General features: G+C 46.5%; 1 protein-coding gene across 1 annotated transcript in view; it reads right to left on the reverse strand.

The window, feature by feature from the left end:
* LOC115533625 (contactin-associated protein-like 5) overlaps window positions 1-26,309 on the reverse strand; it is a 55,501-nt gene that overhangs the window by 13,616 nt on the left and 15,576 nt on the right. The window contains 12 exon segments of the mRNA XM_030344211.1: window positions 599-726; window positions 1,673-1,829; window positions 4,138-4,338; window positions 6,659-6,778; window positions 8,490-8,596; window positions 10,237-10,399; window positions 10,822-10,965; window positions 15,144-15,423; window positions 16,539-16,682; window positions 17,469-17,656; window positions 18,243-18,455; window positions 21,807-21,954. Coding sequence (XP_030200071.1) covers window positions 599-726; window positions 1,673-1,829; window positions 4,138-4,338; window positions 6,659-6,778; window positions 8,490-8,596; window positions 10,237-10,399; window positions 10,822-10,965; window positions 15,144-15,423; window positions 16,539-16,682; window positions 17,469-17,656; window positions 18,243-18,455; window positions 21,807-21,954 — 1,993 coding nt within the window.

Raw genomic sequence — 26,309 nt, forward strand, 5'->3', positions numbered from 1 at the left:
GAGTCAATAAATTAATAAATAAAGTCCACTTTCACAGAAAAGGTGTCAAATCCATGCAGTTTGGTTGTTCATCCTCCACTGTCTGAATGCCCCCACCCGATACCCCTTGAACAGCAGGGGGTGTCAGACACTTTCTGTGACACAGCACAATGAGAAGAGGGAAAAGTCAAAGCATCTTTGTGAAGGGTACCACCGTTCCAACCCTGGATCACAGGCTCATGGTGAACACCAACGGTAATGGAGGGTGTCAAAATAGGGGCGCATGGGAATATGTGAGGTTGAAAAAAAAAAAGAACCCGATCAAATCCCGTAATTAAAGGAGAAGTACAAAAGGAGATAAGCTCATTAAATGTGTTTGCTTGGGGTGAAAGGGCTGCCTGTCATCCTCAAACATCAACGGCAGACACAGGGGAGGTGGAGGAGGTGGAGCAGGGTGGAGGACAAAGGCATGCCAGCTATTGAGTGTTGGAAACAAAAAAGAAAGAAACGGAATGGCAACAGGAAGAAAAAAACTGAAAAATCGAAGAAATCGGAGTGCATGTTTTGCCACTCATGAAAGAAAAAAGAAATCTCCATAACAACAAAAGTGATCACCTACTGTCGCCATAGCAACGTAGGGCGCCGACGCGGTACACGGCCTCAGAGCCGGTGCGGTTGGTGTCTCCGATCACAATCTGGCTCACGGGCAGGTGGTCTTTGTAGGAGAGCACTCCCGTGTCATTAGACCTGTATCGCCGGAGGGCAGGGGGGAGAGGGTAGAGATGCTTCCTGAGTTCCTTTGCATTAACTGGAACACACACAGAGTAAACACAGAGGGAGCTATACATCACAACGCTGACACGCGCCTCAGGACATGTATGTAGATCGAGCGGGTTTTCAAATGCAACGGAGGCAGGATTCACGGGAGAGAGGATTACCAACAGAGAACGTGTGGCGGGGAAGAACAACTTGATTTAAGTCGGCACTCGACTCAAATCATAATCCAGTATGGTACACTGTATACACTTCTTGACAGTGTTGCAGTACTTCCTCTGACCTTTCAAAGTAATGAAGCATTTCTCATCGTAACAAGTGATGAACAAAACTGTGGCACTGTGCGCTTTTCTGTCTTTATTTGTGCGTTAAATTACAGTACTTCCAACTCACACTTCAGGTTTGGCATGCGGCGAGAGTGCCTTGAATGGTAGCGGAGTGGTAGCACCGGTGAATTTCCACATGCCACACTCTGCTTGATTGTGACCGACCGTTTCTACACAGAAGTACTTACATTTCCACCAAGCGGAGCAGGTGTTGACAGTTGAAAAACAGACACTTACAATTGGTGTGGGTAGTTTGGGTAGTGTGTGCCTGTGTTTCAATGTGTGTGTGTGTTTGTGTGTGTGTGAGGCATGCGTATGTGTGTCTATGTTGGTATGTGGTCAAAGCACTTGTGTGTGTGTGTGTGTGTGTGTGTGTGTTCTGCAAATTAGTTTAGATGTGTGTGTGTGTGTGTGTGTGTACGTATTATTGTGTGGGTGGTGTTTTGCATTTGTGTGCTTGTGTATTAGTGTGTGTGTGTGGTTGTGTGTATTTTTGTGTGCCAGTGTATGTGTATCTGGCTGTGTGTTAGTGTGTATTAGTGTGCGTGTGTGTTTGTGTGTGTTTGTGCGTGTTTGTGTGCACCACAACTGACCAGGAGTTGGTGGCGGCGTCGCAGTTACAGAAGTAGTTCATGTCCTGGCAGTTCTCCTGCAGGCCACAGGAGCACTGCTGGACCCCAGGCAGGAAGCCCCCCCAGTAGGTCCTCCTCTCCCCAGCCTGGTCCAGCCACCAGGACATCGGGGTGCCGTCTGCCACCGGCCACCAACACAAAACACAGTCAGAGGAAACTGCCCCCACGGCCCACTGGAGTTGCAGCTGCTCTCCGATGCTTTATAATATATAGCACTGGAGATATCATCATGTCATATTCCAGTGCTCTACGCAGAACCCAAATGCATATTATGTGTTTGTGTTCTGGGTAGAGCACCGCAGTGTGACGTGTGAAGGTCCTCGCCCACTGCCCCGACCAACACAGCATCCGTCGGGTCAGTGTGCCACATCCGTTGATGCTCAGTAGTTGTTGTCGGATTAAGGTTTCTGTTGTCAGCCAAAAAGTCGAGTGCTGTTGTTTGTTGACGTGGGCGAAGACCTTGATAGGTCATGTTCCAGTGCGCAAGGCATAATACAGACTTGCATAATATAGAATTGAAGATAAGAGAAATGATTAGAGCTCCAAGGCCGGGGGAAGACTGTGGTGATGAATTGACCGATACAAGCTTTTATATAATATCATAGAACCCAAGAGTAGACAAATCCTTGTGTCATTCGATGACTCATACGGAAAAGTCTATTTCTACAGAAATAAACAATCACGCACTCTTGTGTGGCCCCTAAAAACCTTTTGGCACAGCCCAGAGAGCAAATTTCAACAAATAGAATAAGCAAAGAAACTAAATGATCTGCTAGCGGGACGTGATCATTATTGATGAAACAATTATGTTCCGGGGGAGCTCAGTAGGTAGAGTCTGGGTAGGGTCATTAGGAAGAACCATGATGTATGTCTGGGCATGGTCATTATGAAGACCCATGATGTACGGCACCGGACCCCGGGAGAATATTAATGCTGTCTGCCCTGTCTCGGGTCCCCCGGTGGTGTCAGATATTTCTTAACCTTTTTTTCTAAAGCCATCTTCCTTCCTTCTTCGCCCACTACCTGAGATCCTGCGATGGTCTCGGTACTTTGCTTAATTACACGTATTTTCTGTGGAGGCAGCGGGTTGAGTGTAACCAGAACTAGGGGGGGTCTATGGCTCTGCTGGCATCCGTGACACAGTGTCTGTCAGTGTCAATAAGGGCCCGGTAATGCCAGTCAGACGTGGCTCATTACCGCCATGTCTGCCAAGCGCGGCTCCCATCATCTGTCAAGCAACATGACCCCGGCGTATAAGCGATAACCCGCAAGCAGGGGGGAAGAAGACCCTCGGCTAACTTCAAGCTGCACTCGGCACAATTTGCCATGTGCTGTGATGCGGCTCTCCACCCATTTGTCATATGGGTATGCAGTCTTACTTCGGCCTCTATTTATTCCTGTTTTATGAAGTTGTTATGGATGGGTTCTTGGGGGATGTGGATAACAAATTATTTATGTTAAAATTAAAAGATTTTGCATCGAGGCTACTTTCCAAATGGGCAGCTCGTGTTTGGTAGCAGCGATGGAGCTGTCTCTATTCCCCTTGAAACTCGAGCTTGTACCGAACTTGCTGGAGATTGATTATGATTAATAACAGGACATGAGGCCATCACACAACAAGGCACGGGTTGAGAATACGTCTTCCGAGCGCACATCTTCCGAGCCATTGGACCTTAACTGAGAGTGCCTTTTCTTGTACATCACAGTGATTAGGGGACGCGTGAAGGCAAACTAGTGAGACTAATTAAACCGTGTACACGCATTTATTCTAATAAAGAGTAGATAGTTAATAAGGAGAAGGGCTGGTGCATGCCGAGCACTCTCTGCAAAGTGATGAACAAGAGATTTTGAGCGTCGCTTATTGTTTTCCCTGTTCCTTAGGTCGACCGTGCTCGATTAACAAAGACAACTGAACTCCAAGCGATCCGTGGCTAGATTCCATACACTCAATAGTGCTATAAAAGGCTTGTGCGTGTGTGTGTGTGTGCGTGTGCACTCACGGGTGTCTCCCTTTGATCTGGTGTGATAATGAACTTGTTTGTTTGTGCACACTGAGCACTTAGGGAATGGTGGAACCCAGGGCTTCATGAATATTTCATGCTTTCGGGAGCAAATATGGTGTGGCTGGGACGCCGCGAGTTCCCCGAACAGTTCTGGATGAATGTCGACCGCGCTGATTGGCGATTGCCGTACGCGCTAACGGCAACCCCCCCTCGAAAAAACGCCAACGACAGCAACCGTAAATGAGAGCGGCAGAGAGCCGGAGATAAATGTAAAAGTATTCCCTGGCTGGGGGCTGGCTTGGGGGTCCTCTGGAAGTGGCAGATGAGTGAGTCTCTGGAGTGGGTGTTGTTTGTGTGAAGATAGAAGAAGATGACGGAGATAAAGAATAAGACAAAATAATCCTTCAGACAGAGGGGGATCACCTTTGATGTTGAAGAGCCGGGACTTCCTGCAGCGGTACACCACTTCCTGTTGACACTGCTCGGAGCCCGTTACTATGGCGCGCAGCTGCTCCGGCGAGGCGCTGTAGTTGAACCTCATGATGTAGGGCTTCTGGGGGGAGGAGCCCTGTACCCTCACTGGAGCACTGCTGCTGTGGTCCAGCACCGTCCACACCTGGTCCTCTGAACGCACAGACAGACAGAAACACCATCAGAAACACACAACAGACACACACACACACACAGAGCGCAACCATTGACATTGCACACCCATTCAAATGAGCTGGAAAGCACAGCCATTCACATTCAAGGTACATTCAGACACAAAACACACACACCCTGCGCCCATTCCCACAACGCTGCCCGTAAAAAGAGCATATCCTTTTTTGGCCGCTTTTTTTTAGGAATCACTGCAATTTTAGTGCCCACGCGGCCTAATCAATGCACTCTTGTCCAGCCGCATTCGACTACCTTTGCCCAAGACCAGCCGTAGCCGGGTCCTAGCGGCTCTGCGGTAATATCCTGTTACAGGGAATAGAGGAAATGTTGTTAAATCCTGCTTGGCCATGACTAATCGAATTTCCAGAATTTGCTTTAACAGCGGCACGGTGCCGTAGACGTGGTCGAGTTGCCGACTCACAGCTCCAGAGACCGGGAATGGGTTCCTGTCTCGAGTGCCATCTCGGTAGATTTACGTCACCATTTACCCCCCCCCAAAACTCTGCTTATGTGCATTTTTGGTTCCCCTATAGGCTTATGAAAGCGACCCCCTCATTTAAAGAACCTATCGAGGAAAGTGTGCGTGTGTGTGCGCGTGTGCGTGCGTGCGTGCTCGCGTGTGTGTGTGTGTGTGTGTGTGCGTGTGTGCGTGTTAGCCTTGCTTCCCCATTCCCCCTGGCCGCTCTCTGTGGAGAGCACTATTCCTGTGTCCCCTGCCTCAACAGCAACCAGAGGTGGTTGAACAAAGGTAGAGGACGGATTGCTTTACAAATAAACCAATAAATCTCTCTTAAATCTGATGATCAGCCTGGGATTACCTGCGTTTCAGCAGGTGTACCATGCATTTTCCCACACGTTCCATCCCCTCCACATACAACATACACACACACAAACACTCAAACTCCACAACCCCCCCCGAAGCCCACTCCTGTTAACCCCTTCAGGTGGACGGTTTTGCATGCTTAATTGAGGTGAGTGCTGATTAGCAACCCCCCTCCGCTTAGTATGCATTATGGGGGATTTGGTGTTTACCTAGCCTAAGAGAAAAAATCCCACTCCACTTTGTGATTATTCGCGTGCCTGCTTGTTGAGCTGAGAGTTGTTTACATCACTAATGGAGTCTTTAATTGAGGTCAACCTGAGGCCTCCCTGGATGCCAGCTGACTGGGATTTGTGAGAGGGAACAGAAGGGAAACGCAGCATGGAGCTCCGCAGGGCTGCCGGAGAGGGACTCGACTGGGAGCGCCTGGGTGTGTATATATATATATATATATATATATATATATATAGATGGGCGTGGGAGACTTTTGCTCCGTCAAAACTATAACCATGAAACAAAGAGATGAGGAGACTTTTATTTTCCATTTCTCTTCTTTCAGTGATTCAACGAACAGCCGATTTCGGTCTCACCCTCAGGAATGATTTCCGGGCGGTTGATGAAATATATATTGTCTTCGGAATAACTTCCTTGCTTCGCGATAAAAGTTCAAAGATTACTTTTTCCAGTGGGAGAGTGATTTTCTCAGACAGAAACCTGCATCTGTCCGTGTCACCAGGCGATGTAAGCGTAAATCTGCCTACCTGTCTCATTAAAATGGTTTGAAACTCTTTCTTTGCGCGTTTTTGCAGCCACCAACACACTCGTCTGTGTAAAGCACCCTGGATGTTGCGGCGTGAGTTGTGATCTCGCAGTAATGTACTCCTCTCTCTTGTCTTACAACTGAATATGCACTTTCCCAGCACTTACCCAAAGTGCAAGCTCATCTTTTTTTGTGTTTTTTTTTATTTTGTATTTTGTGGTGTGTGTGTGTGTGTGTGTGTGTGAGTGTGTGTGCGGGGGTCGGCTCCGAGCTGCGGTCTATTAACCATTGTACACAGCGCGATGACCTTTATGTCCTTCCTTTTAAATGGATGGCTACATTTCTAGCACATGTGTGCACAACAAGCACATGGGCCTTTTTTTCCCCACCGGGGAGAGACGTTTATGACAAGCGAATCAAAGAGCCAGACTCCGGGGTGAAGCCGCGGCAGGAAGCGTATCGAATGGCCTTAACGATTCCCTACCCGACTGGCAGGGAGGAAAGCGGCAGCTGCCAGTTGTGGTGGGGCTGGTGGGTTGGGGAGGGTCGATTCGGCCTGATCTGTGAGGGACTAAACTCTCCTTGTCCTCCCCCCACCCCCCCCCCCCCCGCCACCCGCCAGCTCTCCACAGGGACTCCCCGCTGGGAGGAGTGAGGAGGGGGGTCCGGGAGAGGTGACAAGCATGGAGAAGCCGCGAGCTCACCCGTCATGTTGCAGTAGACCCGCGCGGGCCCCAGGGGTCCGCTGCCGTCTGGATCAATGGAGTAGTAGCCCGAGGAGCTGCCTGTCAGCTTGTAGGCCTCGCAGGACGGCTCGTAGAGGGCTGAGGGAAGGAGGCACACAGCAGCGGAATGGGAATTAAGAGGGTCCGTGATAGGGATTATCCTTAATAAAAATAGGGAAAAATAAATGGAATAAAAATGGTGATTTGAACAGAATAGCTCCTCCTCTGGTGAACGCAATGCTCCCCTGAATAAAGATTTCCGTGAATACGATTTCATTTATTTATCATTTTCGGGGGGGATGTGGGTCTGCATTATAGTTTGATGTGGTTTCCGCTTAAGCATGGAAGAACGGCCCTAGTATATTACAGTAACGTAGACCCACGGTGTTCCAGACTCACAGTACAGTAAAAGCCCCATAGGATTTCAAAGTTGGTCTGTCTCTGGGGCTAGGTCTTATGTATTCTGAACAGGTACAAAGGAGTCATTTCTAGTTCTATTTAAATACACATTTGATTTCTCCTAAATGACTGGCTGTGGAAGGAAGGAAGTGTTGGGGGTCCAAAGAGGAGGGATCAGGGATGACCCCCAATTATAAATCGCCCATGACCTGGAAGTATTTAGAACTTCGCGAGAAAAGGTCAAGCGTCCGTCCGGAGTGCTTTGATGTTCGGAGTACCGTGAGTCTACTTCACTTGTGATTCATTTAGTGCTTTAAAGCACCGCACTTTTCTTTAGATATAGTTTCTAACAATAATTCAATAAATCATTTTTAATTACATTTCTGACACTTCTGTAGGCGGTGCTAGGCGGCGAGGACTGAACAGAATCAACAATAAACATTGTCAAGGGACTCTCAACACCAGAGAGGGGCAGCATAAAGTGTCAAAAGAAGATTCTGTATATTGGTAAACAACAGCTGCTAAAAAACACTGTACGCCCCAGAGCTCCGCTATGAATAAAAAAAGAGAACCAATAAATACCATAATGTCTATTATCAAATGGGAAACGCAGAGAATAGCCCACAGGCGAATGTTCCATCCCAGACACATAACACCATAAAGTAGCAGAGAAAGGGGGTCCTATTTTTAATTCATGAGGATGTTTTGTTTTTTTTAAATGCCGTCTTGCCTCTGACAAGCAAGGACAACGGCATCAGCCTGGATGTAAACAAGAAGTCTGTATTCTGGGGAAAGGGGAGCTTCAGAGGAGGTTTTTGAGCTCCACAGTGAATATCAAACAGGTACCAAGGGGAGGGTGTGTCTGGTGGTGGAGCTGAGAGGATGGATATTGGGGAGTGGAGTGGTGTGTGGGGAGGGAGGGGGTGGGGGGTTGACATGGCAGATGAGAGAACCCTCGACATGTCCCTCTGAACAAAATATTTTTTTTCATAAGTGGGGGGAAATGATCAGAGGCAAAAAAATACCCAATAAAAGAAACAGCCACAAAGAAAAATAAAGAAAAGGTACAGAGACTGCGAAAGGCATACATTAGGTTGCGGGCTGAAGGAAGCTATACTTGCCTGTCTATGAGAAAAAACAGAAGCACACCACCCTGAATGATATTCAATGGCTCGGTGGTTACATAATGCAAAAGAGTGTTGGCAAAGGTAATACTATGTGTGTGTGTGTGCGTGCGAGAGTGGTGTGTGCGTGTGTGTGTGTGTGTGTGTGTGTGTGTGTGTGTGTGTGTGTGTGTGTGTGTGTGTGTGTGTGTGTGTGTGTGTGTGTGTGTGTGTGTGTGTGGGCATGTGTGGTACAGCTTCTTGAGAGGCGCTGAGGGAAATAAAAGGCATAAAAGAATGCAGCTGACCGTTGTGGCAGGTGGCCCCAGTGTGTCCGGTTCCCGAGCAGTCACAGCGGAAGGCGCTCCAGGTCTGGGAGCACTGGCCCCCGTGTTCGCAATAGTTGGGCAGACATCTGGAACGAGGCGGGGTCAGGGGGTGTGTGGGAGGGGGGGGGACAGCAGGTGGGCTTCAATGCACAGCTTTCTGCTTAAGACACTTTTTTTTCTTTCAATCCGCGCTTTCGCTCGGCACAGTAAATATGGAGGGGGAGGACGACTGAAGGAGAAGAGCAGGAGAACGGCAGCTATGGAAGAAATACGGTACATCGTAGAACGGTACATTTAATGGACAATTTTCTTTACACACAGGCACACGGACAGACGCGTAAACCAGAGCGATTTGTGTCCGTTCCGAGGTCGGCCGTGACCCACACTATCACACGACACGTTCCGTGTAAAATGCCCCTGTTTACGGGATCCCGACGCCGGGGCGTTTTACGGACATCCCAGACCACACTGTCCTGATTAATAGTCCCTTCCTATAGTCTCCTTGAATTTCACATAATTGCCGCCCTTTCAAGGCTGCATCTATAATTTCATACACTTTCGTCTCCGACCCATTAATTGCAGCGGAGCGGCGCGGCCTCAGCGAGGATAGGGTAGCAGGCGATGGTTTAATTACCATCCAGCCATTTCTATTGTTGTGTTCACCGCGGCCCTCGCAGGTCATGAAATTACAGTAGCCGGTGCAGAGAAGTGCTCGCTCCCCATAAATTGAGCCATGAAGTTTGATTGGACGGCAGAGGAAAAGTAGATTAACTCTCATAAAGGTTAATCTTCCTGTCCTCTTAACAAAGCAAAATGGTAGTCATTACTCAACGGAATGACACAGCGAGGGGAAATTGAACATACATCAGTAAAAACGGAAGAAAAAAAAAGGGTCTTATAATAACCCATGCCTTTGTGGAGGTCTCCCCAAGCAAAGAGGGTGATAAAGTAGGGTTTGTGATTGTTTTTTTTCTGAGCCAAGTATCTCGTTACATTCTGAAATAACAACACACCTCACAACGAGGGGGAGGGATTGTACAGCAGATGCTTCTTAAAGCAGGAACCACATGTTTGTGTTCATCCTTCTCCGTCCTGAAGGCAGGTCACTTTCCCCCACGGCTGGCGGCTCGCGGCTCATCCCCGCTTTGCTGTGTGCTTTCTCATGACTGCCATCCGAGTGAGCCGCAGTGTGTGATCTTTGAAGCACACGTCATGTAGCTCTGACCTGAGAGGGATTCCTCGCGCTAGCCGGACAGCCTGAGCTTCCACTCCAGAGATCCAAGAGTTTTATTTATCAAATTCACAGCCAAACGCAGGATTGTTCTGAGCAATGTCATTCCTAACACAAGGCACGTTTCATCTTCAAGTAAAAAAATGTACCCAATAATAGTAAAAATGCGAAAATACATTTTTAATAAGGACGTTGTTATAAAGCCCTCAAGCTAGCTGTTTTGCAGGGGTTATGAGGGACAGGATGTCATACAGGAAAAGCTGCGGCGGCTCCTTAGCCTTAAGCTAATTATTATTCTCAATATTACTACACACAATTGAGATTAATTGGAGAATCACGCCGGTCGACCTCTATTGGACGTGATGTCGAGACGGATTGCAAAGGGTTTCGTCAACATCGGTCGAGAGACATCCGTGTCGCGTGGCCGCCGCCGCGCTCTCCCCTTCATTGAGCTGCGATGCGCGTACCCGAGTGACGAGGTGCAAAAACAACTACCTGTCTCTGATGCCGCACGTGTCAAACTGCAGTGCGTGGTAGCGCCCAAGGGAGCCCTGCTGGACGTGCAGCAGGTTCATCAGCACCCCGTTGATGTGGATGAGTCGCATGCACCCCTGGAAGGCGGCTGGCGTGGGGTGCCCACAACCCTCAGAGGGACATCCTGGATGGGGGCGCAGCAGGGAGGGGAGGTCACATACAAGCCGGCGGGGGCCTCTGGCTGTCGGTCGGGCCTCCTGGGCCCTCACAGGTTGCATGCTACGCACTGTAGAAATCCTATTGCCGCTTTTGACTCAATACAGTAGAACGACTTGCTTGAATGTTACGTTAAAGCCTCATTTATAGTGAACCGACCGAATACAAAGAAATCACAGCCCTCGTGCGTAGTTCATACCGCAATTTGTCTGGTGCACAGCATTGTTATGGCAGAGTGGAGACTTTAAATGCACATGAGTGGACAGGCCACACACTTGAACTTACAAAGCTTCTCAGGTACTAGCGTCTACATGTTAGGATTTCTAAGAAAACCCATTGCGATTTGATGGGCTTTATCTGTTGCAGAAGGTGTTTGGACAATGGGCTGACCTCCAAGGTAGAAGTCTCCTTGTGCTTGCAGTTGTTGCCACGGTTCGATGGCGGACGCCGCCTCGTCGTCCAGAGTCAGGCTGATCTGTTGGTCCCGCGTGTCAAGGGTCACCGAATGCCAGAGGCCGTCGTTCACATTGTGACCTGAACGAGACACACACGTTGAAAATCTTTTCAAAACATTGAACATTTGATGGTATTACAACTTGCAGATGGATGAAAACCGTCTACCTCTGCATTGAGTCACAAAACACATGTTCCGGGATGGTTTCACGTTCGTTCATTCAGATTTCCCGTAGTAGCCTAGAATCGACCGGTTGACCTAAGACAGCCTCTGCTATGGCTTGCTACACTGCCCATGAGAGTCTAGACCGCCTCCGCCACGCCAACAACAACATCCCACAATCAATTCCATTAGATCCCCTTAACACAGCTATATGCAAATCTACGTTGACACGCGGTGGTTCAGCCCAACACACCTCATAATTAATTCATTTCCTGAACAAAAAAAAAAAAACAGGAAACAGCGTCTACCGCTGCTGCGAGAGTTGATCATAACACGATGGCACATCGAAACAACGAGCAGACACAAAGCACATAGGAGGCAACGGCCGTCCCGCTGACGCAGTCGATCTCGCGCTACAGAAAGGCAGGCGAGGGAAGGTGGCTCACGCGCATTACACCGTCGAGAGCACCGCCCCTTCCCTCTGCCTCTAAATAAATAAAGAGGGGGATGTCACATCAGTCAGCCTTCGCTAAGCGCTCCCCGGAGAGCGCTAACAGACACTAAACAGAGACTGTGTTTTTAACAGAGTCTCTCAGAAGCCAATGTTGCTTGACATATACCCAGGCTCGGGGTGTGGGATGGTGGGGCGCGCCCACCCCCAGAAGACTTGTGGTGCGCACACACACACACACACAACGCGCTCTCGGGGCAGGGCGCTCCTCCTCCATGGCGTTTTAATGTAGTAAGCGCCGTGGCTTTAGTGTCCCGGGGGGGGACTGAGGGTGGATTAGAACGCGTCCTCACCAATCACCAGTCGGGTCATCCTTAGCAGACACAACACGGGAGCGGCGCAAAGCCTCGCGTGTATAACCAACTATATTACATCACATTTTGGAGGTTTATATACTGTGTGTATATACATGGAACGAGAAGACATTGACAAATATATGTATGTATCTTGCGTAATGTCTAAATAATGAGGAAATCCTTTGTAGGACAGCAGAATAGAGGCGGTCGCCGAGTCATGCTTCCCTCTGCTTTTATAACTCCCGGCTTATTTCCCCTGTGGTGCCATTATTGTGTTCGGGGGCGATCATGTGACCTCTGTGTGCTGACCTTTTGGAAATGTCCTCTCCTGCATGGCTTCTCATTACTTCACGCCTTCAATTGTGTATGGAATTACGCTCAATTCAATTAAACCAACAAGAAAAAATGCCAGCACTGCAGATTAGGGCTAATATGATAAAAAACAGCCGATTTAGGCCACGTATGCAAAGAGTGCAGCAATCAGCACTACCCAGACGTCCCTGTAATGAACCTAATTCCCTTTTTAGTTGTAGCATTCAAATCTTCCAATTAGCTAACACTCACAAACATCAGATCAATACAAGTGGCAATTTCCAACGTAATCTAATCTTTCACACTTGGCACCTTCTCTGTGTCCTACTACTACTTTGACAATTGTAGTGGATTTCATTTTACGTTATTTGTTCTTGTATGTTCATGTATTTATATTGTGTATCCCACCCTACTGCAAATTGAGTTCCCATGTGGGACAATAAAGTATAATATAATCTGAACTGAGCTGTACTTTTGTTGCTTCTGCAGATTTGACATCCCTATACCTAATACGTACAGTGGTTTCATTTCATTTCGGGCAGATATATATATAAAGAAACCGAATTGGTCAATAGTCATGTTGTGCACTGGAAAACGATACAGACATGCGTGCTGGATCGCGCTGCGTGTATCGCCGGCCGCTGTTTATCCTGGACGAGCTAGGAAAGGAGTAGGATCCAAATCAATGTATCTTCCACACCAGCGCACCGAGACACTTAGCCGAGATACATCAGGTCAAGGCACCTAAAACTAGTTAATTATTCAGCAATGGCTTTTTTTTTTGTCCTTTTTATTTACGGAATCTGAAAAAAGGGAATCGTTCATACAAAATTCAAGATGACCCGGAGCTATCAACGTGTGGGTTGCCAGGGCAAAGTTAGAGCAAGGGTCATGTGGGGGACACTTAAGAGTCCTGTTTGGGACTGCAGCTCATTAAAAGACTGCAGTGTCGTGTGTATGTGTTGGTGGACGAGTGGGGGGGGGGGGGGGGGGGGGGGGGTGACCCGGGGCTTGGGGAAGGTGCTGGGGGAGAGGTGGCAAGGCTGCCGGCGAAAATCAACCATACTGATTGGCTGTTCTTGTCATCCTTTCACGGGGAACCGTGAACAGGATTGAACTATTGAACCTCCGAGTGGTGTGTTCTCGTTGATGATTAATTTAGCTATGGGTGAGCGATTCTCACAATGCAATGAATGGAAAGTATAGCTATTTTGCTTCTTTCTTGGAAGCAGTTAGGAAGAATCTACCAACGAAAATGAACTAAATAAAACATGCTGATACAGAAATTGCTCTCATGACGACTTTAAATAATTTCTTAATGAGACCAAATTATTTATATTCAATGGTATGCAATATCATTTACTAAGTTTATTTCATTTAAATGTATATGCCGGGATGGGGGGAGTTGCTGGGTTAGCCACTTCAACTGACTTGCAGAGTAACAGTAGCCTATAGCTCTTGTTGAAGAGTCACTTATTTGAAACGGGAGCAAGTAACAACACGACAACACTGCACTTTTCTACAAATACATTGGCCTTATAATTTGGCCTTATTTTCGGCGCAGATACTATTAGGCTACCTTTGATGTGTCGCTGACAGGTTACCCACCGCAAGGACTCCCCAGGCAAAAGCAGCTGATTTTTCAAAAGCACAGTGCCGAAAACCATATTATGTGTGTTTGTTGACAAATACAATCTTGTTCTGTTGTTACTGGCTCATTTGGAAAAACAACTAACTCATAGAAAATCTTTGGAAATTAAAAGTGTATTCCCCTCATATAAACAGGAGCTAGGCTACTGTAATTAAGCATGTTAATGGAAGCGGCTAACGAAGCAAATGCTAACCCAGAAAATTCCCCTTTGGACGCACAATGATTAATTTTGTCTGAATCTGGGTAAGACAGGAAAGGGCCAATTTAGATGTCTCGGTGTATCCCTTTAGGTAAACATTTAGATACCACAATTAACACGTTTAAAATAACCGAAAACTCTTCAGGGAAGGTGTGTTTGTGTGTGTGTGTGTGGTCCTTCATACGTTGCCGTGATTATTAAAGCACAATGTTCATTTTAGAGCAGTATTCAGCCGTTGAGACGAAGCAGAACAGCATATGGGCATGTGCGTTGTTTATGAATGTTGATGAGGCATGGCTCCTGAGTTGAAGGGTTTTCTGGCTGTGATTGTCCTCTGCATCTTCATTTCCCTCTGTTCCTGCCGTCTGCTGCAAGTCCTTTCCATTCACAGTTGATTACATGTTTTATCTTTGGGAAAAGCCAATTCCTTTGAAAGGCTGCCTACAGAGGATAACATATTTTTTCCACTAATCCCAAGAGGATTATTATGATTGTTATTTTTTATTCCTGAGGTCAAAGGTGAATTACACAGCCAAGCAAAATTTTAAACGCCCAAGTTGAATGTGTCCTTTCACACTTGAGGTTGGATTGGGAGAAGGGAGGGGGAGGGGGGAGGGATGGGCCAGGTTGACCTTGCCTGTTTCCTGTTTGGTTTCCACGGTTTCGCAGACACAGAAGACAGACAGCCAGATGGACTTTATGCGGCCCATGTTGCAGACAGGACATTTCCAGGTCATCAAGGGCAAGACGTGCACGTTTGTGGGCACATTTGTATTATGTGTGAGTGTGTGTGTGTGTGTGGGTGTGTGTGTGTGTGTGTGTGTGTGTGTGTGTGTGTGTGTGTGTGTGTGTGTGTGTGTGTGTGTGTGTGTGTGTGTGTACTAGAGTGTGTGAATAAGTGTGTATGTGTGTGTGTACGACAGTGTGTGTGTGTGTGAGTGTGCAAGAGAGTGCGTGTGTGAGTGTGTGTGTGTGTGTGTGTGTGTGTGTGTGTGTGTGTGTGTGTGTGTGTGTGTGTGTGTGTGTGTGTGTACGAGAGTGTGTTTGAGTGTGTGTGTGTGTGTGTGTGTGTGTGTGTGGTTGTACGAGTGTGTGTGTGTGTGTGTGTGTGGCCTGGCGCCCCTCACCAGTAGAGACCTGGGACTTCTGCTGGGCAGAGGTGTGGAGGGTGAGACGCAGCCGGCTGCCGCTGATCTGCAGTTCCACTCTCTGGGGCTCGGGGGCCAGACGGACCGAGAGCAGCAGCCCGTCGGCGTTCCACGTCCGGAACTGGAAGCGCAGCGAGAAGCCCGCCTCCTCACTGCCCGCCGCCGCCGCCGTTGCCGGGAGCGACAGGAAGCTGGCGCTTGAGCTTACGAAGGTTGTGGCCACCAGCTGGGGCTGGGAGCAGGAGAAGGTCACGTTTCCCTGGAGAGCAGAAGGAGATGCGAGAGGTTCATGCTTTCGCTTCTTTTACGCATACGCTCAGCAGAATCCTTAACAAGGCATGGCTGCTATCTGAAACCCTTCAACAGTGGGTGACAGCAAATCGGATTTAGACGTTATAGTCACGTAGTTAGAATTTTCCAATGGGACGGGATGGGAGATGAGGGGCTGAGAGTACATGTTAATTAAAGGAAGGTGGATCACAAAAAAATACAATAAAAGAATAGTTCAAGCTCTGAAATTGTCTTATTATACTTGCACACCAATCTCTTAGGGCAAAGAAAGCAACAAAAAAAACACCTTTAATTTTGAATGACACGAGGGTCATGGCAGGTCCATTCGCCACGAAGACCAGCAATGTCAATTGAGGTCAGAATCCTATCAGCTGTCGTGCCTGCTAGGCAGTGAAGAGCAATCATGGCCCTTTTTTTTTACTCTCTCAATGTGATTCCCTATCCACTGCCTGGGGTTAGAATTCCACATTGAAATTCCATTACGGATTCCATCATTGCAGTCGGTGAGCAAAATTGGCCACTCTCGCCCCCACTCTTTCACTCTCTCTCCTTTCTCTTGTAAGTAGAGGCCTTTTAACATAGCAATCAGGGTTCTGGAGTGCAGAAGGGTGTCTGGGATGAAACGTGGCTCTTTGACCCTCCCTGATTCGCGTGGACGGAAGAAATAGCCACAAACAAAGCTCCTACACCAATAGGCCAGCACATAGCTGGCAACCCTAATGACAACGTAGTTAGGATCAAATGCAATGTAATAACAAAGCCAAAATAGTTTTTCCAGCCAATTTACCCTCCTTCCTAATTAGACAAAGCCCCCTCACACACACACTGCATCACTCGAGTAGACTCAAACCCACCACCCCCCTGAATCCATTTAATTTGTGCTTCTGGTAAAAATAGATATGTGCTAATGTGTGGGGACGGTCAAGGTTTGGGGGCAAAATAAGGGATTCTGGAAAATGAGGACAATTAAAATAAGCTGGCTGTTCATAGCATTAAGATGTAATTGACTTTCCCCCGATTCCAAATGAGATGGCATGGCTTTCAGAAGCTAGGGGGATGTCTGGGGTAGAAGCGGGCTCTCACCACGCTGTATATCTGGGGCTTGCGTCTCTTGGCCAGGTCGATGATGTTGATCCCGTTGTAGTACAGGTTCTCAATGCAGCCGTGGAAGTTCTTCCTGATGAAGGTGCCAGGCTTGCCAGGAAGGGGGATACCCCCAAAACTTAACTTGGAAAGAAAGGGGAATCAAGTGTTAACTATGCCGACTTTAATGGCAACTTCTGGTAGCTCCACATCCGTCAACACAAACCATTGGAAAAACATTGCATGCTAATGTGATGTTGATTTTTATATTCTCAGGCAATATTCTGAGCCATGTTATGCCAGAGTAAGAGGGTTAGAGTTGCTTAATTAAACGGCTTGGTCGACTACTCAATTTTCATTGGTCAATTACATAATTCTAAGGTCTGTTATTTCTTAATAGCAGACCTCTGCTATGAATAAGTGACTGTCGCTATGGACGCAGTTATTATACATTCATAACAATTGTGTTTCAATGCAACTGCAAAGCCCCGGCAAGAACGTGACAGGACAAAAACGTCTACACCAAAATTCCCTGAGAACACATTCACCTTGTGTCATGTCACCATTAATAGAAATGTTCAGCTTAACTTGGATTATAAAACTCAGTAGGCGGATCTTAAGAAGGCGAGAGTGTTTTTGTTATTATAGACGCAAATCCAACCATACTCTTTTTACAGATTGAAAGAATAAATAAAATAATAAAAATAATTGTTGTCGTTATATTTTGTGCCAAAAAATGTAGTTATTATTTCTGTCTATGAAATATGCGTAACAAAGTGCAGTGAGCCAGTCGTACCTTCATAATTTTCTTGCATACATTCAAGCACACTTGCATTTCGCCGCCGGCTCGCTGCACTTTGACCTATACATATAGCCCAGGGTAAATCCTCATCATCAAACAACACGCGTGTTTGCATCAGGGATCCACACCTCATAGTCCACCTCCAGGGAGTCCCCTTCCCCCTTGGTGCGGAAATGCTGTGTGTGGGAGTCCACCGTGAGGTTGACCTGCTTGTTGAAGCGCTCGATGAGGACCGAGTGCCAGTGCTGGTCGTCCAGAAGGCTGCCCAGAGAGACCGCCACGCTACGCCCACCGCTGGATCTCAGCCTTGGGTCGTCTGGAACGCGGCCGCAACAAAAGGAAAACTGATCATAATTACAACGTAACAATGTCTGAGGCCGCCAAGTCAATGGAGCTCGGGTGTAGAGGTAATTGGAAAGGCAACAAAGAACCTTGCATACAGACACACACAGACACACACGTACACATAGACAAACCATCGCACATAGATGCTCATATTTAGAGAATGTACGTCACACACACATACAAACGTACAAACGAATACACTCAGTGACTGCAGATGTACCCTCAAACATTTCAGTCACATAGCTATACACAAGAGAGACATGTATAGTGAGACCTGTTTTCCCTGCCAGAGGCTGCCAAGGCTGGAGCAGAAACCAAAAGACCCAGAAACACACAGAAGCACACAGAAGCAAACACAAACACATACAAACACACACACCAACGGAAAGGAACACACAGGGCTTATCCTCACACCACTCTGATGATAGTCGCCATAACGGGGACGATCAATCAATCCTGTCAGCCTACCGCCCGTCCCTGCTGGCCAGTTAACTGTGACCCCGCCTCCGCCCTCAGCCCTCCCAGGGTGCCCGCTCCCCCCCCTCCCCGGCCCTCACCCCTCTCGTCCAGGTTGAGGTAGAGCGCCAGCCGGCCGCGGTGGAGCTCCAGGGTGATGTAGTCTCCCCTCTGGCCCTCCCCGTGCAGCAGCACCCCCTCGGCCTGCCGGCTCTTGAAGCGCAGGGAGACCACGTCCTTCACCGTGGACATGGACTTCTGGTTGAACCGGTAGAGCAGGGAGCTGCGGCCGTCAAAGTCCGCCACGTCCGACTCTGTAAGGTAAACCACGGTGTGAGGTTCGGTTCAGATGTGTTGGAAAGGAACATGAGCCTACAATATAAACATACTTTTCATATTGACATGTTGGCATAAGATGTAGAGCTCGAAGAGTTATTCTTAGCTGTTTTCTATTTTCTTATTTTTTGTACGTATTGTAGTAAATAGTATTGTATTGCATTGTTTGTACTCTTGTTTGTATTATTTGCGCCCCAAAACAAACCTTAATGTTAACTTGGGACTCCTGCAAGCGGATAGGGTTCTGGGGGCAATCTCCAATGTTCATAGTACGTAACCCGTAGGTATCCTGAAGCAATATGCCTTACCAATATTCTGCTACGTAATCACTTGTATCTGTATTCACTGTAATTACCATTGGGTAAAACCATGTAAATAATTACAGATCAAATAGCATGTGTTCAGCACAGTATGTTTCATGCACATCCATGAGGGAACATTGTTGATAGACGCTACCCTTGAGCTCTGGAGCCACCCATTGCTTATCTCCAGTATGCTAACAAGCGCCATGGAAAAATGTGTAGAATGTCAAGCATGCATCTTATTTATTTCCCTCCAAAAACATTTTTGACACATGAAAGACTCTATTGTCACATGAATGCAATACTTAGCATCCCCGCCCCACCCAGTCTCTCCTTCAAGAATTGTGCCTATCCACTTCCTGCCTGATTGCTTTGAGACTCAATGATACGCCTTGACACAGCGGACTGACATTTAAGTGTCATCGCAGGAAGCCGCAGACAGGAAGCTACGTCGACAGCACAGGCATCCCTTGATCCTTCTCTTATTGTTTCACACAATGCAGGCTTACGCTTTATATCAGCTAATATATTAATAATAAACTGGATTTCAGGAACAAATGCAGTTTCCTGTCGCTACAAGCATGTGGCACAGTCCCTGCCTTGGGGACTGTGCATATTAAAAGGGTAATCGCACCGAGTTTCAAGTGCTGCGCCGTTTTGCGCCCTAGTGGTTGCCTCGTTTATTAACGGTATATTATGGTGTGCGAACAATGCATGGGTTGGGGGATATTCAACCTAATGGATGACAATGATCCATCCATTATGCATTAAGTCTCTGTGAAGGAATAACCGTAAGGACTTATTTGAGTGTGAATAATAGATGAAGAGACCTTGCCCTCATTTATTTGTAGGTATCCAATCACCGCAATGCTTTTATAAAATAATAATAATTGTTTCCGCAAGCCCTTAGTTTCTGTTAGTTGCCCCATGGTTTCCCCAAAAAGTTTTGCAATCTCTCAAGAATACCGACGTAAAAACAAAACAACACAAGAAACGGTTGTACTTTACTTTTGTACACGCTCAGCTGGCCCTTGTGCTCCAACTGAACTTATCCCTGTATATCCCCCAGGAACGTCGTGAGACCGGTTATCATTTTTGGAGATTTCTCCATCTTGACTACACATGATTCTGCCCCGGAGAGACACTCATACATAGATTCATGAATGTATGGATTGCTATTCCTGTAATGCAACAGAATGAGAACGGCATAGCAATTCTTCATCTTTCCCAGAGCATCTCCCTCCTTCCCCTCTGAACCCCCGGCCCTTTCCCCTTTTTCTCATCCCCAGCTGTGTCTCCATCTCTTTATCCCCTCTCTCAATCTCTACCTCACTCACACACATGTCTCCCTCGTTCCAGCTGTACTACCTCTGCACAGCTTGAGAAATGATTGAAGTCCCTATAGTTCTAGAGTTTTTTTCTATAAATAAAAAAATAACACACAGGCAAATGTATCCCACTTCTAAAACTACTACTCCTACTTCTATTATCAATACTATTAGTAATATTCATGTATATTTCTATAATTAACTAAATTAAGTGTGATTGTGGCTTTGATCAGATCCTTCATTTTGAACATACGGCAACATATGGCGTTTCTAAATGTGAGCCTTTTCTACTGTTTCGACATGTCTCCCATCAACGACTACTCTATACGTCAATCCTCTGTGGCTGTGTTCTTTCATTTGTCAATTAATGCTGATGCTTGCAACGCCGAACGGCCATTCGAGAGAGGTCTGGTGGGGTATTAAAAAGGCATCAAGGTAAAACGACCGCCGCCACCCTGCTCACTCAAGAAAGTGTCCTTCACAGGGCGGTTACCCTCCGGCCCATCCAGTTTAGTGCACTAGCACCTGCCATTAACCAGCCTGAATAATGGCAGAGTCTTATCGCCTGGTTTTGTTTTTTTTAGCCCTTAGCTGTTCGCATAGGAAACAAAAAAGTAGTGTTATCGCTAGACTTAAGAACACCAATCTCAGCCATTTCTACTGTCAGTGTGGAAACAGATGGCGATAAGAGAGCCCTAGGGGTACTTTGTAGTACTGCTACGGGGCACGCTAACAAAATGTTTTCGAAAAACATATGTAGTATTTTAAAAAAGATTAATCGGTGAAGCACAGGCATCTGTTTCTTTCATATTTGCCTTCATCTGTTGGTGCCTCCAAAAAGTTTGTGCATATATTGGGGGTAATACAATCTGGTTGGAAGCCACTGTATATAGGTATAATAAGCAAAGTATTTTTACTTTATAAGACAGTAAGAATTATCGTGCCTGAGGACAACAATGAAGAGCACAGATGGGAAGGACCCTTTACTGGTGTGAATGTCCTCCGTAAAAGTGCTAGGATAATACAACAGACGTCTGTGGGTCGTTCACAGGTTTGTGTTGCGCTAATTTTAAACATCAACAAGTTATAGCATAAGTTCTACCAAGTCAGGGTTTACACATGAATTTAATCAAAATGGGTTACGTGATTTTCATACTTTTGTCAAAGTTTGGTAGTTGTTACTTAAAATTTACACCAACCCCTAAGCAGGTGTAAGTTTTGTAGATGGGGGCAGTTGGTGCCAAAACCAGTAGCACTGGGCCTTGGCGGTCAGAGCGTACTGTGGAAATCCTAGCAGCTATTGTGGTTTTTAACAACACAAAGCTATTATAAAGTACATGAGTACAGCAAATTCTGACTGGCCCATGCAATGGCCTCCTCTACGCTCAAGCAAGTTAACCTCATCCTTGTTCTTAATTTGTAACAACTTGGCTGCTGTTAAGTTGAAACAAGAACAAGCAGCTTCAGTTAAATATCGCCATTGCTTTTTCGAAGGCAGAACTTTGGTATTCGAGTTACGACTGCATTTAGTAAACTGCTAGTTTGAGTGTAACAAGTGGCAACTTAGGACTGCCTGCTAAAAGGTACAAATAGCTGGTGCAACCCAGTCTAGGTAGGAAATGCATGGTGAAAACCTCTTTGTGCAGATGTATGTGTGTGTGTATGTGCTGTAGCAGCTGTCAGGGCGGTGGAGACTCACTGTAGCCACAGCCGTACACCTCCACTCTGAGGCCCAGCCAGCCACTTGGGTTCCAGTCCAGAGGGAGCAGCCGCAGAAAACGTGTTCTGATGGAATGGGAGAGCTTGTTCTGCACCACGGCCTCAGAGTTCATGTTCCCAGGCAGCCTCTGCACAGAGGGAGAGGGAGAGAGAGAGAGAGAGAGAGAGAGAGAGAGAGAGAGAGAGAGAGAGAGAGAGAGAGAGAGAGAGAGAGAGGAACGGGAGAGAGAGAAAGATAGATAAAACAAAACAGATAGATTTACTAGCATTCATTCATACTGCTTCGGATTGGGGAAACCCACGATAAACAAGTTAAAACAAGCAACAAAAGCATGACAAATAAATGACATGGCAAAGGCTGACGTCTTTCAAGTGCCTTCACCGTTTCATTTTAATAAAAGGAGATTAGAATCATTGAACGGCGCCAAAATATGACTCAATCTCCCCCTCAGTCCAGTAAAGGGAGGCATAATTAATAACTAAAAGTCCACTATGAGAGGAAGAAAGCGGAATACCCGAATCGAAAAAAAGAGAGAGGGTGGTTCAACATTCAGTCTCAGTCTTAGTGATGGAAATGACAAGCTCTTGGGGTGAAATAGTGAGATGTCATTATTCTTCTTCATCTGCCTCTCTCTGCATCGACATTCTGAGCTGCAATACCGGCCAGCGGACATAAATGTTGAGGAGAAGGGAGAGAGAGAGAGAGAGAGAGAGTGAGAGAGTGAGAGTGAGAGAGAGAGAGAGAGAGAGATATGAGGGAGGATGAGAACTGCTGGAGAATGAAAGAATGAGAGAAGCAGGCAAATACAAAGATGCAGTGAGAGGGAGAGCGAGAGAGAGAAACAGAGAGAGAGAAAAAAACCTAGATGAATGATGACTAGGGTCGTGTCATAACAGATTCAAGGGTGACGCGTCAAATCGATGACGGCGTGCATTAGAGAAAGTAACGGGAAGATAGATTGCGCAAGCAATGCTGCTTTGGTAAATAGCTTTACAAAGTAAAGGAAGGACAATCATTTAAGCGCAGGCACTAGATGAGAAGAATCCCCCCCAGACACACACAAAGACACACACACACACAAACACACACACACACACACACACACACACACACACACACACACACACACACACACACACACACACACACACACATACATTAATGGCAAACACACACATACACAAGCAGTACAGTACGCAAAAAAAGCGGGCTAAATTAATGATATCCCATATCTGGGTAGGAGCAACAAAAAGGCGACGTGCCTCTCCGAGGGAACAGGGACTAGAAGGCTCGGCGCAGCGTCTTTGCAGATAACGAAGGAGACAGACCCACACGCCGGCCATTATGGCTGTTACTGTGATTTATGCCCTGCGTTTTCCTATTTTGAGCCGTTTAAGTGGGGCCTGGTGGCTGAGCCTGTAAACGAGGTGCAAGCTAAGCACTTAGGGAAGGAGCTGGTTGGTACACTCGGGCCGGACGGTGGGGGTGCTGCCTTAGACATCATGCTTCGGATGGGAGCGCGTGTGGGTTAGTGTGGAGGGGTAGGGGACTTTTGTTGTCAGGCATGCATATTGCTTGAGTGTTTAGGGATAGAAGAACAGGGTGGAAGAACAAGCCATACAAACAAAAGCAAAAAATAGTAATTGAACTGTTGAACCTCATCAAAACAATGTATATATCGATTGAACTGTGTACACAGGTGCGGTTGATCTTGGCACGACTGGGGGAATTAAACTCATAACAACTAGCAACAAGCTGTATATATTATACCTTATCCAACAACATCTCGGACCTTGAATGTGATATGCTTTAGACTTAGACAGAGGCTCTAGCAAATGCTGTCTGGGAACAAGCAAACAAGGAGGTTTCTAATCCCAGAAGAAAACAAACAAAACAAAGGTGTACCGACAACTATAATCTCAACGGAGAGTGAACATGGAAAGTATTGTTCAAACTGAACAGCGATGGCTTCATGTCACGTCCGCCTGTTCGGCTAACCGAGCGAACATACGCCAGACTCCCAAATGTCATGAAGCGGCATGGCCAGCGGCAATAGACTGCGCAGTCTAGTCAGTGGATCATCTCATTAGTTCACAGAGCGACAGAAGGCTCAGTAGCTGTCTGGGTCATTACCAGTGCTGTGCGATATACAGTATATAACTTTCAGATTCTTCATACCCAATCCCCGGATCTATGGCAAGGAAGACATCCTGTGCCGCCACGTCTTCGATGCCATTTTCTCTGACTTCAGTGAAAAGACTGCAACAATACATCTCCTCCAATTACCTGGCTGGACTTGAACCACAGGACTTCTGAGCTGCACCCCCCCCCCCCCAGACCTTCCTCTGTGAACGAAGGGGGACTGCAGGTTAGTCAGTGACCAGATAAACACTCCTAACCCTGAGGTGACTTCATTATTTCCATCGAGAATCTCACCCCACTCCCTCTCCTACTCCCCCTTTGTCATTAAGGCTTTTTTTTTGCTCTTCCTCCCGCGTGGTAAGCTCCCTTGAGCAAGCCGTGCATGCGTTGGTTTGTGACCTATAATTAGCACATGCATCCGAAAATTAATTGGTGCATGAGTGTACGACGTCATGTGTTGCGTGGTATGCTAGGCGAGTAGGCAATGGAAGGAAAAAAGTGAAACAACAAGGGAAAAACAAACCAGTGGCGCAGTCTATTCGTTATTGTCTTATGTACTTGCCAATTAAATGGAGTCACTCACTGCTACGCCATATGCAGAAACTAGGCCAAAACATAGTTTAGCTTTGGCCCCGGGTGGAGCCCTAAAATCCTAGGTAGATGGAAGGAAGGTCCAATTTGTTGAAGCAACCCAGTCTTTATTATTCTGACTATGTCGACCTCTCTCATCAATAATTAAACAGTTAGAATAACCAAAACGATGAGAACAGCTCAAATGTTTCTCTCATTAGTGCTCATGCAAACAACATTTATATTCATCGTTACTGGTCCCATAAGTATTCACTACGTCTAACATACCTGGAGAGTTAACAAGCATGAAAACATGGGTGTTTATTACAGCCAGAGGGGAATCCACACACTAGCCAAACTGACATTGCATTACAATCTTATTAAACCTATCTTAGCAAGCAGCCAAAAGAGCCCCTGCCTGGTCATTTCCCCTTGCCCTCCCTTTAAATGTGCAGGTTTTCAGTTGGTATGATGAGATGCCAAGCCCACTAAATGTAATAGGGTGAAGAAATCAGCAAAGCAGTTAAGGTCATTTTTAAAAGGCTTTCCACATTTTTGGGGGTTTTAAGTGTCTTCAAAGCCTGAAAAAAATCACACAGACAATAACCAAATTCTATCTGAAGAAGAGCAATGACGGGAAGGATTGAGGTTTAATCATGTTCTGGTTAGTCTTTTATTTCTCAAACATAGTCCATATTTCATCACCTTACCAGCTATCTTTCAACAAGCTGTAGTATTTTTGGGGTCTTTTCTCTTTGGCTGTACATAATTAGGCCATTAACAGCTTATGATGGAGTTTGTTGTTTCACACATCTCCCTGCAATCCCCCATTGGGCCCTTTTTGCAGATGTGTTGCCCATGGGTTCACAGACAACCAACCAAGTTGAGATTTGTGAAAGAAGAAATACTGATGTGCCCCCTGCATAGATTAGAGACAGGGCACATTGGCAAATATATAGCAAATGGAGTATCGTCAGAAATAAAAACATAGGTTTGTGCAACCCGTACATTGATGTGCACACACATATCTGGACTGCATTGTTTTCATCTCTCTACTTTCCCCCCTCAAACCAATTTCCATTCTGCTACGCCTCCTGTCGTGAAATAACAGTGAGGGCATATTTGCCATAACGGCGGGTTAGCATTCAAAGCGTCTAGCCGTCCTAGCAGCTGCTGTTCTCTCATTAGCCTCCTCAGTCCAGGTACATTCGGAGAGCCATTACCTTTGAACTTCACTTGTTAGAATGCCAGACGGACGTCAATTAACATCTCCCAAAGGCCTGGGTTAAAGCTGCGGTTAGCCACCTTTGGAATGGGCTTCATCAGAAGTGTCTGGCTAATTAGCTGCCACTCATCCGACACCGTCTCCAATCCATGGGCCGCTCTTTCAAACTGACAGCACAGTCAGTTTGGGTCTTGCAAGCATGTGTGTGCATATGTCCTCATTTATTATTTTATGAAATAAACAGACATGCCCTCTTACCTCCAATTAAATTGTTCAATCGAAGAAAGAGAGGGTCTAGCTATCTATTTATCTATCTGACATAGACAGAAACAACAACATTTTGTAATCTTGTAAAGCTACTGACAAACCACCCTTAAATTAGCTTTCAATCCTTTAATTAAAAATGTTCCCTGGACCATATTATGTACACAATTTTAATTTTATTTTGTGACCAAAACATCTCAAGTTAATGTACTGTGGCCGTATACAATTTGAAATAAATAATAGTAATCAGTCAGAGAGAACTATGTTAAAGTAAGCCTTTC

The sequence above is a fragment of the Gadus morhua genome, chromosome 20 (genome assembly GCF_902167405.1).
Source record: "Gadus morhua chromosome 20, gadMor3.0, whole genome shotgun sequence".
In the NCBI taxonomy this organism is placed as follows: Eukaryota; Metazoa; Chordata; class Actinopteri; order Gadiformes; family Gadidae; genus Gadus; species Gadus morhua.